The 22,673-nt window shown below is 39.4% G+C and overlaps 1 protein-coding gene across 2 annotated transcripts; it reads right to left on the bottom strand.

Moving 5' to 3' along the window:
- Positions 1–2,920: 2,920 nt before the first annotated feature.
- On the bottom strand, positions 2,921–9,533 carry LOC147616108 (sucrose synthase 2-like). 2 transcript variants are annotated; one of them, XM_086778750.1, is made up of 15 exons: positions 7,854–9,533; positions 7,529–7,661; positions 7,275–7,429; positions 6,768–6,960; positions 6,530–6,648; positions 6,154–6,370; positions 5,968–6,063; positions 5,651–5,824; positions 5,329–5,445; positions 5,029–5,195; positions 4,702–4,926; positions 4,255–4,576; positions 3,878–4,122; positions 3,633–3,771; positions 2,921–3,358 (listed from the first exon to the last, which is right to left on the bottom strand). In XM_086778750.1, exons 1-15 carry the CDS (start codon positions 7,955–7,957, stop codon positions 3,266–3,268), a joined length of 2,499 nt encoding a protein of 832 aa, XP_086634876.1. In that variant the 5' UTR covers positions 7,958–9,533; the 3' UTR covers positions 2,921–3,265. The 2 variants fall into 2 exon arrangements, with proteins under 2 accessions (XP_086634876.1, XP_086634877.1); XM_086778751.1 differs by having other exon boundaries at positions 8,753–9,360.
- Positions 9,534–22,673: the final 13,140 nt, after the last annotated feature.

The following is a 22,673-nucleotide window of genomic DNA, read 5'->3' as shown; positions in this document are numbered from 1 at the left end:
TGACCTTGAAAGGTTTTAGCCCATTGGTGTGGCTACCTTGAAGAACCCACCCAACGCAACCTTCAACAGCATTGAAGAAACCTTGATCAAGGAAGAAAAGAGACTCAAAGTCAAAGTGAGGGATCCTCACAATATAAAGAGAAAGCTTTCTTCACCAAAGAATCAAGTGCCAAAGTGAAGAATAACTTTTGTGGCAAGCCAAGCCACATCGAGAAAGATATTGAAGCAAGAAGAAGACTCCTAAAAGAACAATCAAGCAAACATCCAATCATCGAAAAGACTCTAGTTAATGGAAGAGGACATCCTTCTCACGTTGTGTTTATACCCAATCATTGTATTCCTACCCTTATGTAAAACTACAAGCTTTAAGCTAACCTTATATCCTATGAGGCACATGTAGAGTGTAGATCCAATGTATGTATGATGATAGTAGTTCATCACCTGACAAGGAGTGTTGAAATAGCAAGTGATGTGGGGTAAATGTTTGAACTAAGGGAGAGTGGTATGTGATTCTAACATCTAGAAGAAGTGAAAAAGGATGTCTCATTGGTACTCAAATCTAGAAAAGACTGGAAAATGCTTAAGCAATCTTATGAACCATAATTAACTACTAATGAGAGATGTACGTAAGCCTATAAAACAACACTCTATCTAATGGATCAAACATATGAGATGTCCTTAAATGCAAAGGAACAACAAATGCTTAAGGAATTTTATGAACCATAATTAATTACTAATGAGATGTACTTAAACCTGTAAAGCGACACTCTATCTAATGGATCAAACATATGAGATGTCCTCACATGCAAAGGAATAACAAACAAGAGTGAGCCTCTCCATGGACTAAGGGACTTTTTGCAAAGAAAATTATAATTCATTTCTTTGTTGTTTCTGATTCTCACCGATTCGTGTGTATAAAGCCGTGCTTGGAATGTTTATGACGATGAGTGGATTTTTGTTATAGGAGCGGGGAGACCAAATAGGATGCCCAAGTATGGGTTTTGGTGGATTAAGACTAAGGCTAGACGAGATGACTTTAACCCTATCTTTTTGTATAAAAATGCATTATGGAATGAAATGAACATCACTTGTTGGCCTTCATTCTTAGCTCTCGACATCTTTGTTATGTTTTAGCATTTTACTCTTGCTTTAAGTCTAGTTTAGCAACATATTAAGAATGTTCTAGTATTATTGCATGAATTGGTGCTTGAAATAAGCATGTATTCAACATATTCACTTTGATTAGAGACAACTAACGTAAAGCTTTCAACATTACTACCACAAGAGCTACTCAAACTCAAATTGTGATAATGAGATTGTATTGTCTCTCATCATTGAAAATGTCTTATGTACATGGAGTGATATTTCCAAATGTTCGACCATCCACGGTATATCCAAGAGACTCAAAAGCTAACGAAGCTAATATCTAAGCCATACATATACAAGATTCATTGTAGTCGATAATACACGTCATAGACTCATCTACATCCCGTAATCATATCAATAACACGATAAATGAAATAATGCATAGTACATGCATTTTCTTCGTATCAACAACCAACCAATCCTTAGATCCTATAAATGGCTCCTATAATCTAGCCAAACCTTGAAATATGTACACATCCAATGCTATGTGTAGTATTACTATGAAATGAAAATAAGCCATGTAATGTTTGTGTGGTTTCTGTCTACTTTTGTAATGTTTGTGTGGTTTCTGTCTACTTTTGTAATGGATGTTAGGACATTGTCTCGTGCAAGCAAGAAAGGTTGGGTTCAAGATAGTGATGTGGTATGTGAGTGGAAAATAAAAAGTAACTTTCGAAAAAAAAAAACATAAGAGTGAAGGTGTACTCAAATTTAAATTAAAGGAATGAAAGATAAAACCTACCTTTATGAAAAAAAATATAAGATTATTTTAAAAAGCCTAAGGTTCTTTTAGTATTTGTAGATAGATAGATGTGATTACTTAATGACATTTATTATAGTAATGTGTACTCAACCTAAAATATAGGTGCTAGACATCTTTGAAATAGTGAAAATTGACCTGGTAATATTTGAAAGAAATAAAATCTTAACATATTCAATGTAATGTGTACTCAACCTAAAATATAGGTGCTAGACATCTTAGAAATAGTTAAAATTGGCCTAGTAATATTTGAAAGATATAAAATCTTAACAATATAATTATACCAATTTAAACACATATTTCAATAATGTAATCTTTCGATTATAAATAGTTTGTTCAATATAGACTCTCTCTCTCTCTCTCTCTCTCATGTAAGGACAAGAAGCAAGCAAGGAATCACAAGTGGCATAAAAAAGTCTCCATAATTTTAGGGTTCTTCTCTACCTTTGTGTGTGCGCGCACGCGCACGTGTGAGTGTTTTTGAACAAGGGCTTTATCTTGTTAAGCGTGAAGAAAATGAAGATGGTAACAACAATGGCCTAAGGGAGTGAGCCTGTGAGGCTACTATTCAACCTCCTTGGGGCGGGGGGGGGGCGGGGGGACTTCTATGGTCAATTTTTACAAAGGTCATATGCTTGTTGTAGTAATGTTTCTAAATTCTAAACATCAAACTTTCTCACGGAAACTTTGGTGGCCTGGGCTATGCAATGTGTACACTGTACACTACAATGTCATCATTCATACCATGCCACGCGTTTCATACTACTCACTAACTAGTACTGGAGTCTGTATATCCCAGTGACCCACCTAATCGCCTAATGGTTAGTGGCAATTCCCGAAGACCTTAGGTACCCATAGTGTTGCGCAGAAAGAATCGAGGGAATCGCTCTTCTATTTTCTTCAGTCGTACGATAAGTTTGGACACAATATACGGGAATCACTCTTCTAAGGTTGCTCTAACTTCAAACAAGGCCAATGTCGGGGATATACTGGGCTATGGCACACAATTCTCAATGAGGAAGTTCCGGGCCTTCAACAAACAAGCCCAAATTTGGATTTATTTAGATGTGCCATGGAAGCACAAAAAGCAACTCTTGGGGCCTCCAAACAAGCCCCCAATTTCGGTATGGAGTAAATATGGTTACTGTGCTCTGGGGCCCCAAGGTCCCAGAACGTTATGTTAAAAAAGAGTTCGGCAATCATAAAGAGGAGCTTCTCGTTCAGTTGTGGACTGAGCGTCAGAAGCAGCAAAATTATAAGGTTGGCATTCTAATAGCCAGTTCACAGAGGTCCCTCCAAACAGTGCTTGGAAAAAAAAGTACGAGTTGCGGTGCAGAGAATTGTGCAAATTTGAGAGGTTTAAAGAGCCGAAGCTAAAGCACCATTAGCTTGGTTCATCTGGTCATCGGTGTGCTTATCTGCTAAAGCATGTGCAGGAGGCACTGTTTTGACCTGAAAGAAAAGAGGTAAAGCACACAGGAACCACGTGTCATTGTCATGTGGATGTTTGAGTACTAAATCAGATGGACACACTTATGTAGGTCTTTGATGGTCACAAATGGAGATGGCCACACTGACATCCATGTGCATATTCAGGTTTGGCAGGTTTTTAAAATCAGAAGGCTCTCAGCGAAAAGCCACATTGCCATGTGAATATTATGATAGAAACTGGTTTAATCCAAGACCGTTCGATTAAAGCTGAAAGGAGAAATGCATGCATATTTACCAAGTCTCTATATTTGAGTATGTAGAACATCTCAATGTACCGTCGACTCTCCCGCCTTCCAAGCTTCGAGACATACTTCCAAAAGCCATAGACCCGGGTTAATGTCATCAATCTCTCTGCATAGATCTTCCATGTGTACCTATTCAAAGACCCAAAAAAGTCACTTCTGGTTCCTGCCTCTTATTCTTACTCTGTTTCAATGTAGCCAAGCATGCGAGAACTCAAGGACGGAAGTGCAAGAAAACCTTTCATAAATTCGCTGCAACCCTGCATCAGATACTTTGGTCCAATAGGTTGGATCTCCTTTACACTTCTCGAAGAAGTTGACAAGCTTTTCAGCACTTTCATCACTTCGGTAGGGGTCTATGTGAAACCCTGAGACTCCATCAACTATGATCTCAGCAGGTCCACCATGGCAAGTTGCGAAGGTAGGGAGGCCACACGTCATAGCTTCGACTACAGTAAGGCCAAATGCCTCATACAGGGCAGGCTGAGAACATGAGACAACATTACGGAAAAATTTGTCAGCAAAAGAAAGCTGCCACACATCTAAAATTGATTTTATTCTCTGTGTATGCTTATGTGCTCTTTTACAAAGCCAAAATTACACCCACATACTGACCTGCACAAACGCCCCCTTCGTGTCTGCAATGTATCGGTAAAGTTCACCATTTCGAACCCTGTTTTTCTGCGCACGTATCCATCTGAACTGGCCCTCTAGCTTGTAGTCCTTTATTATCTTGTGCATTGTCTCAATTTCATCAATTTCCTCTCTGTCTTTGGAATTTTCCGCACTAAATTCACCGGCTACGACAACAAGGTTGACAAGCTCTCTTAGCCTTGAACTCTTGGCAAACCATTCCACGAGCCCAGTGATGTTTTTGACTCTGTCCAAGCGCGCCATTGAAAAGATAATAGGCTTTTTCCGGTCACTTAAAAATCCTCTGCAGAAATTCATGAGACACATACAAGAAGTTTGAGTGTATATACAGAGTAAAGAACATGAAACCCGTGTTTTCATGTCTCAAAGATGACACTCCACTAGCAGTGGCTTCAGTGAAGGACTTACGTATGCTCCTTTGTAGGTTCGGGGTTGAAAAGCAGCTCCTCGATGGCCCCATGCAGAGCAGTCAAACGCTTTGTTGTATCAGTGTATGGGAAATAAATGCTCATATCTGCTCCAGGTGATACAATGTTGAACTTGGGATCAAAGACATCAATGCCATTCACCACACGATACAGCCCTGGCATTGTGAAAGCGGCATGACTCTCATACTGCCCCACAGTTTCTTGACTGCAAAGGAGACAAATATAACCGGTTGAATACCTCAATGTTCAAACCACTGTGAAAGGGCATGGTTCTCATTCTCAGCAATGTACACCACAAACAACAAACCTTCCAGCTATTTCCTGATAGGTGCTAGTGACGATGAAGTCGGCGTGGTTCATGGCAATAAGATCTGCAGTGAATTGGCAAGAGAAATGGTACTTCTCCTCAAAGTTCCTCCAATATATATCTGACCCAGGATACTTCGTTTTCTCCAGAGCATGTGCTATGTTGCACTGAATAAGACACGGAAACATAACGATTAAAAGAAGTGTGTTGAAATTTTGCATATCATTCCAATTATTTCCATCATGGAGAATGCCTTATGGCTACTGCTAGAATCCTCACAGTGACGTGTGGAATAAGTACCTGGGTAATCCCCAGCTTGTGCGCAATCAACGATGCTACTAAATTACCGTCACTGTAATTACCAATGATCAAGTCAGGTGGACCTTGTAATTCTGCACAAATTTCATTGCCCACATCCTGCCATGAAGCAAACAGTCATTAATACTAACATGTATTCATTATTTCCAATTGCATGAGTGACTCCTTTAATCCATGATTTCATGAACTCTTCTTACACACGTAAGGACGGTAAAGAGAAGCTCAGAAGTGTGAGCACATATATGTGAATGGCCCCAGCATTAACCATGGGATTTTTTGGTAATGGGATTAGTAGTAATATTACCTCCGCAAAAACCTCTAAATAAGGCCATACATCAAATCGTGAGATCCACTGTTGCAGAATGCCCTTCTCACTTCTGAATGGCACTCGTAAAATTTTTGAATAGCGTGTTCCGCTAATCTTCTCGATACGCTGGTTGCATGTTGTCCCTTGTGCTTCCGGTATCAAACGTGTCACCTTATATTGCAAGAGATAAGGTCATAAGAAGCTTCATTTTTACTTAACTCACATGGACTGTTCACACATTTGCTCAGAAAGACAGCAAAATTAGACCTTACTTTTGAAAAACAAAGTTCGTAATTATCATGCTTGGAACATACCACAATGATTTGAGGCGTGATATGGAGCCCTTGCTTCTTGATATTGTCCACTATCTCGTTTTCTAGTGCTCTGACTTGGTCTAAGATGTAGACAATCTGCATTGAAGACAGTAAGCACACAGGCTAACAATATAGGAGAAAATACTCTCTTGTATTACATGCCAAATCAGCAATGACAATCTATACCTGGCCACCAGTATCAGGTAGTCCTAAAACATTAGCCTGCCCAAAGTATCCATGCGGTGACATTATAACGACACTGAAAACCATTGGTATTCTCCCCAAAAATTTCTCCAAAGTGTCAGGGTCAGGTGCCTGCAAAAGGTCTAGAAGGAGATGCAGCATCTCCAGCACATGCTCTGCTGTATCTCCCCATCCTTTCTCGAGGCCTAGTTCGTGCATTCTGCCATTCATAAACATATCAAAATCTTCAAACGGCAGCAGGGTATTTGGGGTGCCAAAGTGATATGTATGAACAAAAGCATGGAAAAGCCTAGAAAGAGGGCTTCTAGCAAAAGCAGATGTCAGCTAAATATGAAGGGAAGTGCAACAATTCACTGACCGGTGGCCAAACTCCTCATATGGAGAACTGCCTGGAAGCTTAAGCAAATGCTCCTCTGCTTTGAGCAGCGCTCCACGAAGCTTTTGTAGGTTCGGGATTCTTTCATTTACCATGAGTGTCTATAGTATGAGGTTGGTAAGAACCGGTCCATAAAAGACAAGATGCGATTAAGATACCTTTCATTAAGCATGCGTTGATCTCACCGTGGCACAAAATGACTCAAGATTTTGCTTCTTACCTGCCCCTGGTACTTGTGCATTCGTAGGAAGTCAAACAAAGGCTGCATACTCTCCGGATCTCGGAAAAGCCTCGAAGATAGGTGACGATTGAGAAACTGTACTCCATTTCCGATGGATGACGGCATGGTAAGCCGTGGAAAAGAGGCATTGAAAGGCTCGAAGTCAAGCTCAAGTACAAAAGAACTTTTCGGTCTGCAGAGTGCCGTTATCAGAACGTGTACCACCTCACTAGACAAATTATTCACAAAAAGGATGAAAGCAAACATGGTCTCCAAGCCCAGCTAAGCTAGCTGCAAAAAGAGGCAAACAGCAAGGCCTTTGGAAACAAAACCTTTCTCAGGCAGCAGAAGTTGAATTACCTTAGATGCAAAGGGCATGCAAACAAAGGCCATCTCAAACAAGCCCGTTCTCACACCGGATGAGCTAGGGTTTTTCACAATTATAGGCTAAAGTATGCTGCAAAAGAGACTTTATTCAGACAACAGCAAGAGCGCTGACATGCTTACATTCCATTCTCAATGAGAGTCTCCTTGAACCCAAGATATTCAGAGACGGAGAGTTGCTGCACGGCGAGCTCGTCTACGTTGATTCGCACATACTCCCAAACCCCCGGCTTTGGCCGAACAGCAAAGGCAACCCAGGGAGGCAGCACGATGGCTTCCTGCACGTGTGCACATAGAACACGCAGACACCACAGACTCATGTTCCATCATATGTACCAGTATTTGGAAAAGAATGTGGTGGCGACTTATGGCAATACCTGTGTCCATTGCAAGATGAGCCCAAATCCTGCATTCTGAAGCTTCTTCCGTTCCTCCGGAGCTGAAATAGCACGGTCGAATTCCACCTGCAAGTCGTGCGGTTGCAGAATCTTCTTTCCAAGGGAAATATACCTGAAACACACAGCCAGATTTATTTACCATTTCTTGGAGAGAATTTCTTTCTATCTCAAGAAACTGCCGTCCGTGCAGCAATGTCACTTGATCACAACTTTTTCCGGCAGAAATTCTGCCCAGAAGACGGACGAAAGCTGCGGCCTTTTTTGCGGGGACACACAGGTGGCAAAAATGGAGGCAGAGATTTACCGGGAGAGTAACAAGAGCAGTGCGTTGCGATTCAACTGGAGTGTGTCAGCGAGGCGATCGCCGACACTGGTGCTGCGAGGTATGAACGGGCCTGCTCCGGACATGGCTGATCGAAGAACAGCAATTAGAAGGAGGAGGTGAAAGAGAGGCTAGTGTCAACACTGCTGTATGAAAAGCTTAGCTTAGATTCATGAGGGTTGCAAGAGGAAGGAAAGCTCGAGGGTTATCACTGGTAGTGGTGGTGGTGAAGAGAGGCCGTGGAAGCTTATGAAGACGAAGAAGAGGAAGAAACGCAGTAGGTGAAAGGAAAAGGATGGCTGCAAACACGACGACAGAGACGCGGGACGCGAAATTTAGCGGCGCCCCTGGTAATGATATCCAAAGCAGTAGCAGCGATGCCGAGGACGTACTCCGTATTTTAGCAGGAAGCTAAACTGGAACCAGGTTGGAACTTGGAAGTCCGAGTAATACGTTACTTCAAAAGAGCGCCATTGGGAGTGGTCCACGTGGTACAATGGAAAGGGACACGCGGACAAATTTAATTGTTAATCCTACGAAATTTTGCTGTTTGCCACGTCAGGCAGGCCGAAGGTATACTTTACCGAAAATTGAAGCGGGGAAAATTGCAGATGGCTGATGGAGTACCTACTTAATCTAAAAACAACAATGGAAAGAGACACGCGGACAAATTTAATTGTTAATCCTACGAAATTTTGGTGTTTGCCACGTCAGGCCGAAGGTATACTTTACCGAAAATTGAAGCGGGGAAAATTGCAGATGGCTGATGGAGTACCTACTTAAAGTTATGATTATCATCGTTAATCTAAACAACAATCATGCCGGCAGCACATGGATTAGCAAGGAAACCAGACTCCAGAGGCCAAGTTTTAATTAATTACCTGGCCAACAGAGAGTACACTGCACCCCGCTGCTGCTCCACACTCTCGCTCAAGCGCTCGCTCAAGCTCGAAACTCGGCGCAAGCCAGAAGCGGCCATAAATAATAATTAAATAAATAAATCTAATTTTGCTTCCGCAGATCCTGTTGTTGTGCCGTTGCTTCCAACGAACTCAAATCCCCAAAAAAAAACCCCAAAAAAATGAAAATGAAACTAAATTGTTGCAATGCTCCCTTCCTCCCTCCTTACTCCTCAATTCGGTGACCTCCCTAGTGTTGTTGTGTGTACCCTCTCCTCCTTTTCTACGCAGAGTTTTCCAAGCCACCCTCAAAGTCCTAAGAAAATACCTCAAAGATTTCTAAGAAACCATAATTAGCTCTAAGTTATGTATTTCAAGAAGCTATATATGCCTAGGCGTCGAATTTTTCTACCATAGTGTTTATGTCCCCCACGCCAAGGAAAGACATTCACAACCTAATTCCACAAGACCACAATGACACCTCTCTACGTGTGCAAAAAAATATATACTTACCCCATACTTATCCATATGCTCTTCTACGACTTTGTGTGTATATGGGACCCTTAAGCATCGACACCATGCCATGTATAATGAAAATAAAGAATACATTTGCCAACCTTTGAACTTATTTCATACCACGCGTGGAATCCCCATTGCTCTCGAACTCTCCAGATCCTTTCCAAGTCAACATCCTTGAGGATGATCACAAGCTTAATGAAGGCCTAAGTCGTGATCAAATTTTTTTTGTCATTTCATTCATGTAACAAAGGCCCCCTTAGGACTTCAAGCTAGTGTTTGTAAAAAGTGTCCTCACCTTTCTAAGGGCAAATATTAAACATCTTTAGTGGCAAGTTTTACTTTCCCACTCCATGTCCAAGCTTTACTTTTAATGTATGACACTAAGATCGAAGCATGTTAATCCCAAACATCCCTTATGATTCTACCATGAAATCACTCCAACGCATTACACTTTATGAGTACTCTATCAAATCCTCGTGCATATCCTTACAGTCACCTCTTGTCAATTTTTCTTTCCATATTACTTTTTGAGTACATAGTACATATTACTTGTGGGCACCATGTAAGGTTCTTTGATTTTTTCTACTCAACCCCTCATTTAAAATATGATATACACACCATTATGAAGCCCAAAGGTAAAAGGGTTATTCCACTAAGGCTACATGTAAAGCAAGCACACAAACCTAATGAGACTTGTCCTTACAAAAGTTGATTTGTATAATATCCCTAAAAATGATTATGAATATTATCCTTACAAAAGTTGATTTGACTATTATCCCTAAAAATGATCAGGATTTTCACCAGTAGAAAAACACGATTCCATATCTTATGAGTATCATTATGCCCCCCTTTTTTATGCTTGTAATGGAGCACATTTGAAGTTATAAAGATCCAACATAAAATACCTATAAAAACTTAGACTTTCGTGTGGTGGAAGGCAATGCGATACCTAGCAAATATGAATCAACATATTTTCAGAAAGGCGGTGCTTTTGAAAGTCAAAATGAAAACTTGTGACATCACAAACTAAACCATTATAAGGAAAGGCTTTTTCTAGACAACAATATAATCCTCCACTTTAGGAAGCATTACTAATTATTAACTTTGTTATTGAGAACATTTTAATTTCTAAATATTAACTTAGTTATTGAGCACACTTTAGTTACAAATATGAGATGAAAAATCATGTATTGATCTAATAAGAAACCACAAGTGGAGGTCCCTTTTGGGGTGGATATGACTAATAAACAACTCACTGATTGACAAGACTGATGTACAAATGTGTTCATATGTGCTGGTCTATACATTTGGTTAATAAACTGAATAAGGATGCAATGGTGCGATGATTCAGGCACTACAAGCAGCCATATCTTTACTCTTTGTATGGAAGGGGAAAGATTCAAAAATACTAGGCTAAGCCTAATTAATTGTTGTTTTTGTATTCAGGTGTTCACAGAGTTAAAGCCAAGGGTAAGACCAATAAATTTTGGTCTAAGGACTAAAAGATGGTATAAAAAAGTCAAACAAGTGGACCATACCTTTGTGGCCTTTATTAAGAATCCAGTTCGCACCAGACCAGTTGTCAAAGTGTGGTCCAAAAAGGGGGGATGTCTTCAAGGGGCAACAGTCACCTAAAGGATGCACATCTAAGGTTTTGATTGAAGCTTGTATTCAGCTTGGATATCAAATATCATGGGAAAATAAATCTTTTGTATTTGAAGATGAGAGATGGACTTTGATTTGTAACTTGTTGTGAATACGGCCTGAAGTATGTTAAATCGGGGATAAAGATGTAAATGCAACCTTTTGGTATATATATATAGGTCCAAAAAAAAAACCACAAGTGGAATCTTAGTAGCATGAATATGTTTATTTTAATATATCAATTTCAAGCTAACAAGTTGCATTTCACTCTCTTTAAAATAGCAGTTATGCATTTAGCATAGCCTACTCCAACTCCAAAAGGAATAATGATATTTAGGCACAGCGTACAACTCCAAAACTATGGAACTTATTAAATAAAAGTTCTAATAGTTCATATGGCTTGCTTGAATGAAGACATCAGATGTTAAGCAAAACATTTGAAAAAATTTTGTTGATGTAGGTATTGGTGACATTTTTGTTTACAAAGAGATGTGAATTAAGCTCATGGGTGAAAGTAATTTATATTTTGTAGTGAACTGACTCTAGCTTTTAGTAATGATTTTGAAACCACCTTCTAGTACAAGAATGATAGTATACTTATAGGATTCTTCAAATGATTTAAATGTTGAAAATCTTGTAATAAATAGTAAAAGTAAAAACCTTTGCTTATTTCCTTGTTGGAGAAAAATGTCAAAGAGTCATTCACATGATACTTGATTAAATACACTTGTGATAATATGTTAATATAGTTTTCCATTAAACATCCTAAAATTCTACAAGGTTAGATACTTTATATTCTTAAAAGATAGGATTTGGTGGATTAAAAAATACCTTATGGTAGTGACCCTAGGTGATCAAGAATCATTTGGGACCAAAAACTTAGGTTGATGCGCCTTGATTAAAAATACCTTATGATATTGACCCTAGGTGATCAAGTATCATTTGGGAGCAAAAACTTAGGTTGATGCCTTTTTATATAGCTATATTTTTTTTAAAATCCCCAAAAAATATTGTTGGCTTGGTTAGATACTTTATATTCTTGAAAGATAGGATTTGATGGATTAAAAAATACCTTATGGTAGTGACCCTAGGTGATCAAGAGTCATTTGGGACCAAAAACTTAGGTTGATGCCTTGATTAAAAATACCTTATGATATTGACCCTAGGTGATCAAGTATCATTTGGGAGCAAAAACTTAGGTTGATGCCTTTTTATATAGCTATATTTTTTTTAAATCCCCAAAAAACTTAGGTTGATGCCTTTTTAAATCTACAAAAGGTTAGACCATGTGCGCAAACACTTGGGCACTTCACATATCCATTTTAAAAGCCTTATAATTAAAAAAATTTAAGGCACATTTATGCCACACTTTTCTAACCATAAAGAGAAACCTTAAGGTGTATTTTTTAAATTGCAGCTATGTCGACTTGAATGAGATGTCAAGTAGAGGTTGTTGACTATGGAGAGCTTATCAATGAAAGGAAAAAGTTGCTCTGCTAGTAGTGAAAATATTATTGCAGATGCACATGGTAATTTGCCAAGTGTGTAAACACATGGGCACTTCACACATCCATTCTAAAAGCCTTGTAATTTTAAAAAAAGGCACATTTATGCCACACTTTTCTAACCATAAAGAGAAACCTTAAGGTGTATTTTTTTAAATGCAGCTATGTCGACTTGAATGGGATGTCAAGTAAAGGTTGTTGAAGTCATTGTTGACTATGGAGAGCTTATCAATGAGAGGACAGAGCTGCTTTACTATAGTGAAAATACTATTGCAAATGCACATGGTAGTTTGTTGAGTGACTTAAATAAAGACTCCCTTAAATTTAAGTTTATTTGATATGTTTTTTGGAAAAAAATATAAACTAAAAATTTATTTTGATAAAGAATAGATATTTTAGTAGACCTTTCAACATAGTTTATAAATGGTTTTTGTCAATTTTTACCTTAAATTTGTATCTTTTTATTTTGTTTATTTTTTTTAACTTTATAAGCATGTCAATTTATAAAGTTTGTGTTAGCTTTGAATGGAAGAAAAGCTGCTTCAATGTTCACAGATCAAAGAGAACACAAGGGGGAGAGAGAGTAGAAGGATCAAAGAGAACACGAGAGAGAGAGAGAGAGAGAGAGAGAGAGAGAGAGAGAGAGAGAGAGAGAGAGAGAGTATGTGTGTGTAGAAGACTAGTTCAATAGGAGCAAGGGCTCAAGGTACAAAAATGAATAGAGTAGAAGGATCAAAGAGAACACAAGGGGGGGAGAGAGTGTGTGTAGAAGACTAGTTCACTAGGAGCAAGGGCTCAAGGTAGAATGAAGTATAAAAATGAATAGCACTCTAAAATGAGGATGAGGTTGGTTATATACTAGCTAACCCTAAGGTGCATGTTCACACCTGGATAACCATGGGAAAGAACCCAGTGGGACAAAAGTACCCATGGCATAAGTGCATGACCTCATAAGTAGTACTACTAACAAACCCCTCTATAGTACAAATCTGTGGTTTACAGAGATTGCATGCCAGACTCTGAAAGGGAAGAGGCCCAAAGTAGTCTCTGAAAGGGAGGAGGCCCAAAGCATTGTGAAAGGCCTTAAACTTTTCATGTCATAAGGCTTTAGTGAAATAATCTACCACATTGTCATGTGTACTACAATAGGTTAGATTGATCTCTCCAACATGGAGTCTCTCTCTGACATAGTGATAATGCACTTCAATGTGCTTAGTCCTGACATGAAAGATGGGATTCTCTCCAGCATGGAGTCTCTCTCTAACATAGTGATAATGCACTTTAATCTGCTAAATCTTGTTAAGACAGATAGGATTATTTGCCAACTGCATTATGCACTCACTATCATAGTGAGAATAGGAGTAGGGGTGTCCGAAAGGACACATAGATCCTCCATCATAGTGAATGCTACTCTATATTCAGCTTCACAAGATAGTGTTACCACAATGGGTTATTTCCTACTTAACCAAGATATGCATGAATTGCCAAGAAAGAAAATGTTTCTAGATGTGGATTGTCATGTATCATAATCGCCTACCTAATCAAAATCACTGAGAAGGCTTGCAATTATAAATCACTCGCCTTGGCGTAAAATAATCCAAGGTCTTAAGTAGTGCAAGTATCAAAAGATAAGTTTAACTGCTTACTACTGCCAATGCTTTGTGCATGGGCAATGTATAAACTTTAAAAATTATGGCATACCATACTAGATGTTGTATGGCCATGAGTTGCACAAATAAATTAGGTATTTAACAGCTCGATTATAAGTGGTTATGTTGAATGGTTCTCTGGCATCTCTTGACCATCCGACAAAAGTCGCAGAGACTGGTGGGACTTGAAGAAAGATGAAATTTATGGAACCCTAATTAATGGCTATGAGATCTAACCCTATGGAGGATGAAGCCTAATTAACAACATAATGATAATCCTAATGACTTAATCAAGCTTGGCTCAAGCACAATTAGGTTACAAGATGAAAACTTGTCCTCATAGAGAGGCTTGAGACCTTCTTGTTTCCATTGATTGAAAATGACCCCTTTTATATGAGGGAGGTACAACAAAGCTATGATAGCTCATGTGGGATAGCTTGACTAGGCGACTTGGCACTCTAGCATCACTCATTTTAACACCCCTCCTTGATGTTAGATTGGGTACAATTTTTAGGCTTTCACTCTTCCTCTCTCTCCCTCTATGCTAGGCTACTTTGGCTTTTGTGTTACTTTGGCACTATAGCTTCTTTGGCTACTTTGGCACTATAGCTTCTTTATGCTACTTTGGCACTATAGTATGGCTATGAATTTCATCTTGAGTGCATCAAATAGCCTCAGAGGTTGATTACATCACACTTTTTGTAGAGACAAGAGGGGTGGAAAATCAATGGTTCTTTCTCTAGAAGGGTGCTTCTTCTGGTGGGGTGTCTTTGACCTTGATGTAGTTTGCCTTCTTCTTTTTGTGATAGCAATCTTCTTCTAGGATTTTTCCATAATAGTCACAAAAAAGATTTGGTTTATCTTTACTGCAGCATTCATTCTTGGTATGACCAAGTTTTCCACAGAAGTGATAACATCTTGGAAGTTGAGATATTGATTGATTTGTCCTTTGAAATCTCCCACCCTTTGCATACAATGCTTGCTCACTTGAATGTGATTTGCATGGTTCTTTATCCTTGAATTTTGATTCATGTTCAAGGAGCGATGATTCTATATCTTGAATTTTAGTGTTGGACACATTTTTAAGTGTAGCAACAAGTGATTTATATGGTTCTTTCTCAACACTCTTTAACAGCACATCCATAGATTCATCTTCTTAATAACTTTCTTTGATGCACTAAGTTTCTACTTGATACTTGAATTTGCTGATGTCTTGTGATATGGTCTTGGTGTCCTTTTTGTCAAGCTTGTAAAACTGCATGAGAAGATTGGTCTTTGAGCTCTTTGAGTTAGTGCTGAAAATCTTGTTAAGTTCCTACCATGCCAATTTAGCATCCTTGATGCCTAGCAATGTGACTAATCACAACATTACCAAGATTTTGAGCGATAAGGCCAAATGCTTTGTTGTTTTGAAGTGGCTCAACCTCCACTTGTTCATCCTCAATTAGGTGCCAAAGCCCCTTACACATAAGCAAGGACATGGTCTTGCTTTGCCATGTGTAAAACACATCACCATTAAATCTTGAAACAACTTCTACATGCTCCATAATGAGAAAGTCTTACTAACAAGCTTTTTTTTTCTTTGTTAGTAGCAATGTCTAATCTCATACAAGATTTGTAGTCAAAAAACTTTGATTTTCTAATGATTTGATGCAAACTTTTATCTATACAGGATTAAGGACAACCCCACCTCCCTCCACGTGGGCAAAGGAGGTGGGACTATTTCAAAATAACCACTCCTCCTGCAAGCGTAAGGAGGAGCCAAATCTCACATCTTCCAATGCAATTTTGAATTTGAATCTAAGAAGATTTCATCTCACATCTTTCAATGAAATCTTTGTATACATGCTTACATACCTATAGATACACACACTTATATATATTATGTATATATGTGTATCTATAGATATGTAAGCATGTATATGTAAATAGTGTGCATGTGCATGTGCATGTGTGTGTGTGTGTGTGTGTGTGTGTGAGAGAGAGAGAGAGAGAGAGAGAGAGAGAGAGAGAGAGATTACATGTAAGATGCATTTATTTGAGAGTGAGCACACCTCACCACTCATCCCTACCATTAAAATTTAATCTAAAATTTAATTAATTAAAATTATATATATGTGTAAATCTATTTAAGTGTGTGTATGTGAGAGAGAGAGAGAGAGAGAGAGAGAGAGAGAGAGAGTTTCTATGTGAGAGAGTGTGCGTGAAGAGAGAGAGAGAGAGAGAGAGAGAGAGAGAGAGAGAGAGTGTGTGTGTGTGTGTGTGCATGAGAGAGAGAGAGGCTGAGAATTTCTATGTAGGAGATAGTTTGTGTGGGAGGAGATAGTGTGTGTTTTCATTAGTGTATGTGCGGTGTGTACATGTGTGTGTGTGTGTGAGAGAGAGAGAGAGAGACGACAGATAATTTCTACGTAGGAGATAGTTTGTGTGGGAGGAGAGAGTGTGCGTTTAGATTAGTGTATGTGCGGTGTGTACGTGTGTGTGTGTGTGAGAGAGAGAGAGAGAGAGAGAGAGCGAGAGAGAGAGAGAGAGTATATGCATGCATGTGCGTACATCTGCATCTATGTGTAGAATGTGCGAGAGAGAGAGAGAGTGAGATGGGGCAGACCTGGAGAGAGAGAGAGAGAGAGAGAGAGAGAGAGAGAGAGAGAGAGAGAGAGAGAGAGATGTAATGAGGGAGGGTGAAAAGAGAGAGAAAGAGAGTGAGAGATAGAGAATAAAAAGTATCTTTTAATAAAATATAAATTAAATAGAAAACATATATGTATATGTGTGTATACATGTGTGTGTGTGTGTGTTTTTATTTATATTTATATATACATACATACATATGTATATATATATATATGTATACATATGTATATATATATGTTTGTGTGTGTGTGTGTGTGTTTAGATGTGTGTATGATATATCTATCTATATATTTAAAAGTGACCACAACTTATTACCCATCTTCGCACATTAAAATTTAATCAAAATTAATTAAATTATGTCGATGTTTGTATTTATATTTTTAAATACATGTATATATGTATAAGTATATGTGTCTATGTATCTAAAACATAATATTGTATATACTATATATTTACATATGTGTATGTGTGCGTGAGAGAGAGAGAGAGAGAGAGAGAGAGAGAGAGAGAGACAGAGAGAGAGAGAGCTCGCTTCTATGTGTGGGAGAGTGTAAGAAGAGAGAGGAAGTGTGTGCATGTGTGTGTGTGTGTGTGAGAGAGAGAGAGAGAGAGAGCACGTGTGTACATGTGTGTGCATGTGAGAGAGAGAGAGAGAGAGAGAGAGAGAGTTTCAACATTTGAGAGTGTGTGTATGTGATAGAGAGAGGGAGAGGGCATGTGTGTGTGTGTGTGAGAGAGAGAGAGAGAGAGAGATGGTTGTAGAGAGGGAATAGTTCTTTTCTGGAACCTTGGTCGGCCGCAGCAACGCGCGGGTGCAATACTAGTAAAGTTGATGTGCAATGAGAAGGTTGAGAAGGTCTTTGCACGTGATAATGATTCACAACTAGTGTCTAGTCCCATTACAACAAGGATATTAAAATTAAACTTTAATGCATGTGAAAGGCCTCTTATAAAGGACATGTGTGAAGGAGATCACAATCCTTTTAAAAAATAACAATATCATGGTTTTGCTGGCTTTTGGATAAATTTTTCTTATCTTATATGTGGCATTTTGCGGGCCGTAGATTCCAGTCATGGTTTACACAAAGAGCTGCAGTGCCTCCGAGATGAAGAGAGAACTGTCGAATATAGAACTGTCGCCTAGGAAATGTGTGTGCTGTTGGGCATAATGCTAAATGGCTGCATTGTGGCTGCTCGCAATCAAATGAGAAGTCAAAAGGCACAAGTCAAAGGGTATATCCCTTCATATCATACCTCATCGTGGGTATTTATGTAACCACCAACTTCAACGTTATATACATAATTACATGCTTCCCTCTGTGTGCACTCTATTTGGAAAGAGAATATGCAAGCTTTCCATTTCTTCTACATGGTATCAGATGGGTACCTTGGAGCCTGTTGGGGGGCTTTACCCTTATTTTGATCGCGAAGATAACAACCCGAGTGCACACAAGTATTAAGCAACAATCGTTGAATGGTGTGCATAATTTTTTGGTAGGAAGTCAACCCTTGCGAGTGCCCAAGAGATGCAGAGAATACGTGCCCAAGAGGTGTAGAGGATATGTGCCCAAGAGATGCAGAGGATACGTGCCCACCAAGAGGCGCAAACAATACATGCCCAAGAGGCGGATGCAAAAATCCGACCTGTAGATGAGGATAACAACGATCCTCACAATGATCAAGAAGATGAACCCGAAAATGGCCTGAGTGTTGCAGAGGCATCAGACCCTGCATGGAGAATGGGGAGTGCACCCAAGGTCAGCATTGAAGCAGATAAATGTTGAAATATGCAAGTGAATGGGTGTGTGCAGGAACAAGCCCTTAGCTAGAGATCATAAAAGGGAGTCAGTAAATCTGTGGGTAGTAGTGAAAAGGTGAGAAGAATCTACTGTGTGTGATGAATGAGAGAATCAAGGGTAGCATGAGTGAATATAGAGGTGTGGAAAGATTCTAGAAAAAGGTGCCCCTAGATGTAGGGGAGGTGGCACAAATCAAGGAGAAATTAATGGGATTAGATGCTTGGCATCTTGTGGATGTAAAATCTATAAATTGTGCACTAATCTCATCTTAATCACCTTCTAATTACTTACTACTCATGTTGATATTTGCATTTGATCCACCATAGCTCATCACATTGTTGCAAAATCAACTTGGTATCAGAGCCATAGCCTAGGATTCATCTAATTTTTAAGCATAATTACCTTGCTAATCATGATTAGAAGTTAATCCCAATTTTTAGTCTTCTTTCAACTATCCTCCGTACCCCCAGTTGGTGGAGAGGCTTGGTCTCCCTCCAGCCTCAACATTAGGCTAAAAGCTCTTAGCCATACCTAGGCACAAGTCCCATGCTTCAGCTCATTGCATCAATTCGTAAAATCATCTCGGGAGAAGCTGTCGAAATTCGTGAATTTGCAGACGTCGATTTTCTGAAGCAAGCTGTAGATCTACTCCTCCACAAATGGAATTAGTCTAATTCCTATCAGCCCCAGGGGTTTTCAATCATGCTCTACAAGCCTATGATCTTAGATTTCAGAAATTCATCAGGGAGAAGTGGCATCAAGCTCTGCATCAAATCTGCAAGTGACATTGGTAAAACAAAGATTAAGCATTCAATCTTTCGTCAAATATTTTGTTTCTTGGCTTGATCCTCTACTAGACTAATTGCTATTGATGCCCTTGAAAGGATTTGAGCTTATTTAAACTCTAAGAAACTAGATTTGGCCTCCTCGTACACTCTATTTTCCGCACACAAAACATGGGATAATTTCACTAATCAATGTTTAATTAGCATTAATCACTACATTTTAGTGCAATTGATGGTTCAAACTTACCATTGGGTATCTGATACAGATCTCTATCACTTTAGATTGCAATTTGAAGTTGGTTTTATATCCTAACCATCCAGTACAAATCAATTACCCTTGGCTTTATGTAATTTTTGGTGTATTCATGCTTGTAAATCTATTGTAATCATCATTTAACACCAAAATGGAGTTGTAAAAGGGTAGACACTGCCCTTGAGTCTTGAATTGGATGAAGAGGTAAGACCCCCTTCACATCATCATCAATGAGAAATGCACAAGAAATAGGTAAATTTAACGGGGAGCAATTCCATACATGGCAAACAAAGACCATGCACTTGCTCATGAGGAAGAATCTACGGGGGCTAGTTGAGGGAAGAGATGAATGTCCAGTGGAGAATGTGGAGAATGGGGAGAATGAGTGGAAGAATATAAATGAGAAAGCATTAGGGCTCATTGCACTTAGCTTAAATGATGAAATCATTCACCACATTGCAGGGATACAACAAGCTAAAGATGCATGGGATGAACTTAACAAATTATTTGGCACTCAAGTAAAGAATTCAAAGATAAATCTGCTAATGCAATTCTACAAACTTTACATGAAGGAAAGTGAACCTCTAATAACCACACACTTGAACTAATAAAAAGCATTAAGTAACAACTTGTAGCCATTGGGAAGAAAGTAGAAGATGACGAGGCACTAGCAGTGCTTCTAAAGAGTGTAGACAAGGGAGAGTATGAGAACATTGTGGCAACCTTAAAGAATGTACCAGATTTTAAGCTGCATGAGATAGAAGGAGCTCTACTAGAGCAAGAGAACAAGTTCAAAGAGAAGAAAGGATTGGAACCAACAATTGGAGAGGAGAAAGCATTCTACACCCGAGGAGGCCTCACACGAGCACGAGCACGAGGAAGAGGCAGGGGAGGAGGAAGGACCTTCACTTACCCACAATTGTGGGAAGCCATGACACATGGCTAGAGACTACTATAGCAAACCAAATGAAGAAGGATCGACATCGGCAAACTTCATGGAGACTCCTAAGGTAGAGGAGTCAAGACAGAGAGAAAGAGAGAGAAACCCCATAACCCAATGTAACTTGCCCCAATAGAGTAAAACCACCTCTGAGCCACCAATGATGTAGGCCATGTGGTAGATGTATGTGTGAGCACTTTAGTCGAGGTCACGGGTACTTGTAGTAGCCTTGGACACATAGAGAGAGAGTGCTAAGGACTATGAGTTAGGGACTTGAGGCATTGGTCGCGCGGGCTACCAAGTAAGAGGGAAACTTGGTATAGGGTCTAGGTGTGCTAGAGTTATTCACTTGAGGGGAGGTGTTGAAATATGCAAGTGAATGGGTGTGTGCAAGAACAAGCCCTTAGCTAGAGATCATAAAAGGGAGTCAGTAAATGTGTGGGTAGCAGTGAAAAGCTAAGAAGAATGTGCTGAATGAGAGAATCAAGGGTAGCATGAGTGAATATAGGGGTGTGAAAAGATTCTAGGAAAAGGTGCCCCCAGATGTAGGGGAGGTCGCATAAATCAAGGAGAAATCAGTGGGATTAGATGCTTGGCATCTTGTGGATGTAAAATCTATAAATTGAGGCATTCACCTAATGAGAAATTTCTAGTTTTTGAGTATCCATGCCTACATTAAGCTATTAGATTAATTGTACACTAATCTCATTTTAATCACCTTCTAATTACTTGCTAATCATGTTGATCTTTGCATTTGATCCACCGTAGCTCATCACATTGCTGCAAAATCAACTATAAAGATCCTGCTACAGTAAACAAATATCATGCAAAAATAGCAGAAGATGATGATCAAATTGGAGATGCCCAAAAGCAGAAGGGCTATGTAGCAGAGGGTTCATCTAATCCTACACCCATGAATATTTTTCGCTCTTTATTGTTGCAGCAAAAGATGCAGAATGCGAACATAATGGTGCTAAATCAAAATTTGATGAAGAAGATGCTGATAATTATGATAATTCAGATGCTGATGGTGCTGACCCTAATGGTGATGCCAATGCGAATGATGACGATGATGATCACACATTAGGTGATGATGGTGGTTCCGATTCACATATGGTGATGATAACACGGATGATGACACGGTTGATTAATCACAAAATGATTCTAATCATGGACTCGATTGAAGATGCTGATGACTCAGATGGTGACGGACATCATGCTGATTTGGCTGGACATGCTGGTGACGACTTTGCTGAAGAAGGCACTGATCGAACTAGAGACAACGCTTCCAAAGATGGTGAACAATATGTTAACTAGGAGGGTGATGGCAATGGACATATTGTAGATGATAGTGCTGATGATGGTGGCACAAACATGGTTTACGTTGAATATCCTGGTGCAAGCATTGATGTCAAATCAAAATATCCTTATGTTGTTGATGATACGGCTGTGCTCAAGACCAATGAGAAGAAGGTGTTGATCGCCCAAATGATGATACAGATGGTGTTGGCTGAGATGATGATGCTGATTTGGACATGCCTGAGCAAGATGATGCATTTGATGCCATGTTTGCACGAGCTGATGCCCATGACAATAACTTTGATGATGGAGGAGGTTTTGCATCTCTGATGGTTTTGCCTGGATCTTGCCTCCGACACAGCTGATACTGCAGATTCTGCTCCGAATCAAGATGGCAAAATGACAACATCGTTCTTCTTGAAACATGGTTGCAAATGTCTCCATTTCTCTCCTTGTGGGGTGAAAGGGGGAGAAGCAGGTACAAGTTCGAGAAATGGATTACTTGAAGTCGATGCTGCTCAAGACTAAGCCAAGAGCTTGTGTAAAGATGAAGAATTCCATGTGGATCTTACTCGAGCATGAGACTATCTTTGACCCCCTGGATAGTTTGATTTGGTTTTTCTAAAAAAATGCATTGCTTGATGTACATATTATAGCATGTAGATTAGGCTTGCAACTAGGGTATTGCCATCACATTACAAACTTGGCACTAGACTAGCTTATCAACAATCAGTCATACTCCTTATGCCGCGAATTGGCATTAAGGGGGAGTGTTGGGCATAATGCCAAATGGCCGCATTAAGTGTGGATGCCCACAATCAAATGAGAAGCCAAAAGGCACGAGTCAAAGGGTATATCCCTTCATATCATACCTCA

Source organism: Cibotium barometz, chromosome 39, assembly GCF_041138505.1.
Source record: "Cibotium barometz isolate CiBa-2024 chromosome 39, ASM4113850v1, whole genome shotgun sequence".
Classification (NCBI taxonomy): Eukaryota; Viridiplantae; Streptophyta; class Polypodiopsida; order Cyatheales; family Cibotiaceae; genus Cibotium; species Cibotium barometz.
This window is presented reverse-complemented; position numbering and strand designations above follow the sequence as displayed.

Coding starts and splice junctions, on each gene's coding strand:
- LOC147616108 (XM_086778750.1), bottom strand. CDS start 7,957: ATGTCCGGAGCAGGCCCGTTCATACCTCGCAGCACCAGTGTCGGCGAT. Junction 6,961..7,274: donor ACTCTCATTGAGAATGGAAT/GTAAGCATGTCA, acceptor GGCACTCTGCAG/ACCGAAAAGTTCTTTTGTAC. Junction 6,649..6,767: donor TGCACAAGTACCAGGGGCAG/GTAAGAAGCAAA, acceptor CTCATACTATAG/ACACTCATGGTAAATGAAAG.